At 29.5% G+C, this 7759-nt stretch overlaps 1 protein-coding gene across 1 annotated transcript; it reads right to left on the bottom strand.

Moving 5' to 3' along the window:
• Positions 1-2953: 2953 nt before the first annotated feature.
• LOC126680346 (homeobox-leucine zipper protein HOX3) lies at positions 2954-7437 on the bottom strand. Its single transcript, XM_050375465.2, has 4 exons — positions 7202-7437; positions 6900-7081; positions 6431-6510; positions 2954-3509 (listed from the first exon to the last, which is right to left on the bottom strand). Exons 1-4 carry the CDS (start codon positions 7278-7280, stop codon positions 3167-3169), a joined length of 684 nt encoding a protein of 227 aa, XP_050231422.1. The 5' UTR covers positions 7281-7437; the 3' UTR covers positions 2954-3166.
• Positions 7438-7759: the final 322 nt, after the last annotated feature.

Raw genomic sequence — 7759 nt, 5'->3', positions numbered from 1 at the left:
GTTACTACTGACAAATCCCTCGCACACAATAAACTTATGTCATTAAACCATAGGCTCTGCCAATCACTAGTCAGCTAGCAAACCCGCAGTTACAAAAATTTAAGGAAAACTTCACTGCTAAAATAAAACAAAAATTTACGTTGTTCCAGTTGCTCTCCATATGCCCATGAGGTATCATACAAAGATTAAGCAATAAGTATCATGATGGGATAGTAAGTGCCGATGACACCATTAGAAATATATTCCTCAAAAGTTAGCACATGATCATTGTTAAATCATCTTGCTTCTGTCAAGTAGGCTCTAATTAACTTGCTTTTTCACCTGCAAAATTAATTTACATAATTAATTAGCCATTTTGATCATCTTTTTTTTTATCAGCAAACCAAGCTAACTATTGATTCTTTTATAAGATGAATACAAAATGATCTCCCTTCTTTAATTGTTTCAGACTTTATTTTAGCAAACCAAAACAATTAATTTAACTATCAAACCAAAAATAGAGAAACAAAATCTGGTCTAAAATTAAAATTGCAGAAAATTAAAATATTGGGTAACATTATGAACTTAAAACATAAATTAAAATTCAACATTAATAATAAAAGAATACTAATTTCAAATTAATTTGCATTGTCACTGTCTCTAAGAACCATCTTTGTGTACCGTATAATGGAATCAACTATTTGTGACTTCAGCTTCTTTTAAAACCGGTTAATGAAATCATCAGTTTTACATTTACATCGGCTTCATCCACCTCAATCGTCCTATGACCACCGCTCTTCCCTTCTCTCACCATAGCCGACCGGCGAGATTCAATAATTTCATCGTCTTCTTCTTCAAGATGAGCAAAAGCAGATTTAGTACTCGCACCATATAGATCCAATTAGATCCTTTAAATCCGAGCGGTGATCGCGTGGACGGCAGCGGAGACCATAGAGACGCCAGCAGCGACGACACCATCGAGAAAAGAAAGAAAACCAGTAAAAACAATAGATTCTTGTTCATCCATTAAAATATTTTCAGGAGCCCTAAAAGCACAGTGAGTGAAAACAATGATAAATCCAGAGAGTAAAAAGATAAACATAATAGAGATTCAGCGTATTTTATTGAAAAATTCAGGTATTAAAACAAGAAAAATAGCTTTTAGGGTAAAAATATAAAAAGCTAAAAAACGGAGAGTATTTTCTCTATGTTTTGACGAGTGAGGTAGAATTTGTAAATATTTATAAAAACATAGTATTTTTCCTAAATTTCTCTAAAGTAACACCCATTGGCCCAACGTCGCAGGCCTGCCATCAAATTGCTGGAGTCCATTTGAGTGACTAAAGCCTTCAACACAAGCGGAACAAAAATGGGCTTAAAAGTTAAGTACGTGGAGCAGCTACTGTTTTTAAACATTTTGCAACTTTTAACAATTTTTGTTATTGATAAAAAAAAAAAACAATTTTTGTTTAAATAAAGTTTTTTTGATGATTTTTTTATTAAATGTTGTTTACATAAATTAAAGACTACGTAACATCTGCAGGGTTTTTGTTTCTCCAATTTTTTCTAATCAATAAAATAAAACTTTAACAATTAGTCAATGCTCTGTCCCAAATTGATAAACAGTATTTCATATTTGTTTTATCGATATTCAACCATAATGATAATCTGTATCGAATTGGGTGTAATATATATAGAGAAGATAAACCATATATTCAGCTAGTTAACATGCTATGATACCAAATTCCGCACATAAAAATCTTTTAAATTTGAAATCTATAAATAAATATTAAATTATTGAATTTTTGCCTTATACTTTTTAATTATAGAAACTCTGTTATTCTATTAAATATTCAATTAATTCTTAAGATTAAAATGTTAGACGAGTTTTTAACTATAATTTTATTATCTCTAATAATTGTAAATCACTATTCCGTAATTTCCACATATGTAATTTCATTACATGATAATCATAATGTTTTCAGAGCTGATTTTTCTTATACATTGTTGCATGAGCATATTTTATGTTTGAATTTTTTTGGACTTCCTATTATTCCACTTGTAGATGGGTTAGTTGCTTTGAAGGGTTTGAATTCCACCAAGACTGAAAGTATGGAGAACAAAATAGGAACATTTTCTTGATTTAGATTTTATGTTAATTAGCATTTCACATTATGGAGAACAAATTAAGAACAGAGGAATCAAAGAAATTACATTTCTTTAATAAAGTAATTTAGTCTTAATTAATCATCCATTCATGATTAGTAAAAATTAGTAAAATAATTGAAACGATAATATATGGATATGTGCATGCACTATACATTGGGACTAATGATTTAAAAAAGATTTAAAGTGAATTTTTTTCGAATTATTATAAATCTATTCAGAATTTGTAAACTTTGTAAATCTGTAATAGTTTAATAATCTATTATATTCAAATTTGCGCAATTGATTTAAATATTATATCTATTTATATTTATTTTGAGTTTTAAATTTGTTTCTTTTTCAATTTAATCGTGAAAAATATAAAGGGTTAATGTAAAAAAAAATTATAATTTTTACACGTTTTCTCATTTTAATTTTATCTTTTTTCATACACAAACTACCACTTTTTTTCAAATTCATGCACGGTGCTGAAGTGACACTCATTCATTGGTGTAAAATGACCTCCACCTCAGCGAATTACACCAATTGATCCGTGACACCTCAGCATCGTGCATGAATTTGAGAAAAAAATGGTAATTCGTGCATGAAAATGAGAAAATTTAAACTGCATGATTAAAATGAGAAAACATGTAAAGTTCGTGATTTTTTTTAACATTAACTCAAATATAAATTTTAAACATAAACTTTTTATTATTTTTAATTTTATTTTAAATTTTGGAATTTAAATTTTACTTTGTATACAAATTTAACTAAAAACTAGTATTTTTAAGCTGAAAAGTTGGCAATTAAACTAATAATATAAAATCGGATAAATTTGCAACAGATCATCAAATAAAAGATCGAAAAGTTATATACATAAAACATTACACTATTTTATTTTATCTTTTGGCTTTTTGGTATAAACTAATATGAACATTCTTGATTATCTATTTCCTTTTCTCTCCTTTCAAAGTAAATAAATAAACCAATCATTACACAGCAAATCAAGACTAATTAATTAAATTAAATTAATTAATTAAAATCAACAAGCTGCAGAAGATTGACGGGATTGAAGGGGTGATGTCCCAACTTTAGAGGACAAGGTGGTGGCGGCCGCAGTTGCAGAGCCCGTGGCTGTTGTGGTCGGACCCTTGTCGAACGCCGCCGCCGCGGCGGTGGTGGAGACACGTTCACAGCGGGGACACATGGTGAGTGTAGAAGCAGGGAGAGGTTCGCAAGTGTGAGGTGATAAAACGGTCGGTGGACCGACTTTTAATGCCCTAAGCTCTTCAACTTCTCTTTGTAGCCTTCTGTTTTGTTCTGTTAATGATCCGAACCATCTCTTTAAGTACTCACATTCCATTTCTGTCTGCTTCAGCTTGCTCCTGATAATTGTAATAAAATAAAAATCATTAAATTTTTGGTGGGAATCATTAAATTAAGCTTTATAATATGTTTATGTAAATTAAGGAAAAAAATCATAAATTTTTTTAGCTTATTTTCTTTTGAAGGTACAAATGATTGTGCATGCATTATTTAAAGCCTTTGCCCCCACCTGTTTCTTTAGGAGTAGAAGAATATAGGTTTTCATATCGATTTTCGGTTTGATTTGGTTTTGTACAATAGCATAATTTCAGTTAAATTTCATTACCAAAAAAAAACTAAAAACTAAAATTAAAAATATCAACCGAGTCGACTTGTTTGATTCGGTTTACAATATTTTATATCTTATAAATTTGGTTTAGTTTGATTTTAGAAAAAGTAAAGTTTTGATTCGGTTCAATTTGGTTCAAAACCGTACGATCTCCCACCCCCTACTATTAAATGATCTATAACTGCCTTGACTTGTAAGTTATAAATGAACATTTTCCAATTTATTGTACCTGAATAGTTTTTCTAGGGTTTATGCTTCATTAGGTTACATGTCAAGTTATAGAAACTCCATAAACTGCAAATTGTACTACTTTTGACTGATTATTAACAGTTTAATTGACATAATTTGATTCAATAATGCAATGTATTAGTACATGTAGTAGTAATTGATAGTAAAACACATAATTAAATGCATGTAATAATGAGTCAAAGAAGAGTTATTAGAGAGGTATGATCTGAGTAACAAACCAAACATCTTTTATGAAACAGTTAATGTTGTGTGATATCATTAGCTTCATATTTAGACATGTCATAATTATATTGCTACATAAAAGATGACCTCATTTCAAGTAACCTCATCATTAACTGCTCACTTGTTTTCTCAGCCATCTGTCCCTCACGTGTCCTTTTTCTGATTCTGGAAACCATTCTTTATTCTAATGTTTTAAGGACCGGATCTGACCAGATATGGTTCAACCAGTTCGATTACTCAAAAGCCGATCTGGTTAATCCTAAATTGAATGGGAGAAATCATATGAGATGTGTTTATAGTAGTTTTTTTTATTATGAGAGAGTTTTGTATATATAATCATATGGAAAGTGTCTTATTATATTAAAAATTTATTTAAACTAAATGTCAAATATATAAAAGACATATTTTGAAGTTTTTAAAGTGAAAAAAACTCTAATTTTAAAAAATAGATACAGCCACGGTAATATAAATGCTCAACAAAAAATTATTAAGATCGTGAGTTAAATTCCCCCAACAAGTGCCCGTCTTTTCCTAATTATTATAAAAAAGTTGGATTAATTGAAATTTAAAATGGAAAAATGAAGTAAAATTAACAATTTTGAAGATTGAGATATATCTGAATGATTTTTTTAATATGTATTATAGTACTTAAAATTATACATATATATTTACTTTATTAAGTGGTTGAATTGATAGTTAATATAGTTGAACAAGTTAAACTGTAAAACAAGGTCATATTGATTTTCATCACCTATTTAATTTTTAAAACCAGTTTATTCTTCTTCTTTGTTCATTATTTTTCCTTACGTTATGTGATCAAAGGCAAGAGCTCAAACAAATAATATGTTTTCTTATATATTACTACTTCCTATTTGTTGTGTCATGTTTATGTCATAAATATTTCATAGAATAGTTATTTGAAGGTTTTTTGCTTATATATTTTATTGAAAGAGCAACTTCCTAGCATATGAATGTTAACATGAATTAAAACTACCGGCTTATATATCTAGTATGAGCAACCCATATTGACTATAGAATTCAAATAATCCACTTCTTTTGAAATGTTCAAAATCTACTTTCTATCAATATATATTTCTTACTAAACTAACCTAATCATTAACCAACAAATCTCAAGTAATTCACACACAAAATAAGACCTTAATTATAGTTAGTAAACATAATTAATTTCTTGTGAACTTTTGACTCAAAATTATTCATTTAAAAACTATCCATTGCTTTTATATCAATGCATCAAATTAATAACTAACTAATTCTAAAAAAAAAAATCTACTAATTGGAATAAAAAAATTGCTGCGATCCAACTACAATAGTTTTACGTAATAGTTACCGATATTTAATTTATTATATTTTGTTAACACAATATTAATTTTCAAACGACGAGAGATTACACAATCGATATAGTCCAAATTTTACTTATGTAGCTACTTATCAACCAAGTGAAACAATGACAATCCATCAATCACATAGGAAAATTTGGTCTAATGTAATCGAGTAATCTCCGTTGTTTAAAAAAATATTGGATTATCAAAACATAACAAGTTGAATGTCGATAATCGTTATATGAAAGTAGTAAAATTGAATAACCACAAACATACTCTTGGACATATATATCCATTATATTTGAATTGTGAATAAATATGGATTCTTTAACCAAATGAACTTGTCAATAAACTAAATCTAACCCTTTTGATTATAGAAATTATGATATTATGTCATATATTCAACTAATTTAAAAATATAAGATATTAGTAACAATTTTGAGTATAATTTTATTATTGTTATAACAAATGGCCTACTTTTAATTATCTCCTTTGCCATGAAAAGAACCAAAAGCATGTACATATGTTAATGATATATATAACCAAAAGTGGGAAATTGTATAGAGTATCGCATGAAATATCCAAATGAAAACAAAGCTAAATTAGAGAAAGATCGTTGTCTACTTTAATGAAGGTACGATATCTATAATACGAGTAGAAGAATCAGATTCAGATTATGTAAAATAATTAAATTATATTCTGTCAACTTTAATTCTACCCTAGCTAGTTGTAGTAGCCACCTTTTTTAGTCGTAACTACCAACAAAATTATAAAAAAGAGGACCATAAAGATTTTAATGTCACCTGAACAATATATATATTGGATTTTTGAACAGTAATACCTGGCCCTACGGTTTTGAAACCACACTTCAACTTGTCTCGGTCTCAGCTTCAACTCTAAAGCCAGTGCTTCTTTCTGTCTCTGCACTCACCATATAATAAATTCCGACAATCAAATACAAATAAAAAAATTAAAATAAATATCGTCAAATATATCCATGACTCGTTTGAAACCGATGGCGTAATATATCATGTTTACCAATGAGCTTTAACTCAAATGGTATAAGCGCTAAGCAGAAAACCGCTAGGTCATGGGCGATTCTTCCCACAAGAGCTCCCCCTCCCCAAATTATCAAAAAAAATATATCATGTTTGCGCGTATAAAATTTATCCTACATGCACCACATCTGCTTAAAACGAGCTATGAATACATTTGGCGATCATGCATCAAAATTTAAAGATCGTATATATATGATAAATGAACCGTAATAATCGGTAATAAATTTTTGATCATATGTTTAAGATAATTACCGGGTTTAAAGTATGGTGTTGTCTGAAACTTTCTTCAAGAAGACGAGACTGTTCTTTAGAGAGACGAAGCTTTTTACGAGGAGGGCCGCCATTAATGGCGCTTTCTTCATCATCTTCCATACCAGTGATCCACTCTTCTTCAGCTATTTCAGACGGTAATTGGTTCATATCCAAATCTCTCACTGTCATATTTAAAGAGAGGAAAAATATTTATTAAATCTAAAACCTATATCATAGCCATGCAAAGAAGAACAAATCTTGAAAATAAAAATAAAATTCGGTTCGATTTGATTCGAGCTTACCGGAAGGAGAAGAAGCGAAACCAGGCATGGATATGGTCAACTCCAAGCTAGAGGAGCTACTGGGAGAATTAACCGCCATTAAAATAGCTTAAAAAAGGTTTTAGGTGGATCGAAATCAAGCACAAGAAAGAAGAAAAAATTGGTTTTAAAAGGGTAAAGTTTTTAAAAATATTTAAGAAAAAAGGAGAGAAGAATATGAAACGGAGGAGGAAAAAAGGGGAAGAATTAATAAATAGGAGAAGGAAAAGTAAAACTGAAAAAAATATTAAAATAATGAAGAAATTAAAAGATGGGTTTTGTTTTCTTGGGTTAGGGTTTTTGACTGTGGTCGTCAAGTCAAAGGGTCTGACCCATCTGATTCGTGACACGTGTATAGCCTGAGGTTAGTGTAGGGGAATCACCGGCAGTACTTGGGCAATTTGGAAGAAGAAGAAGAGAGAGTCCGTTCAAAGGTCAGCTTTTGAAATGATTGGAAGCCTACAATGGGAGAGCTCTTATTTAATTTTAGTCCTTACAATTATTATTTTTCCTTATAAATAATATAGCCATCACATTTTA

Source organism: Mercurialis annua, linkage group LG5 (assembly GCF_937616625.2).
Source record: "Mercurialis annua linkage group LG5, ddMerAnnu1.2, whole genome shotgun sequence".
In the NCBI taxonomy this organism is placed as follows: domain Eukaryota; kingdom Viridiplantae; phylum Streptophyta; class Magnoliopsida; order Malpighiales; family Euphorbiaceae; genus Mercurialis; species Mercurialis annua.
The sequence above is the reverse complement of the archived record's forward strand: the minus strand, read 5'-3'. Positions and strand labels throughout refer to the sequence as shown.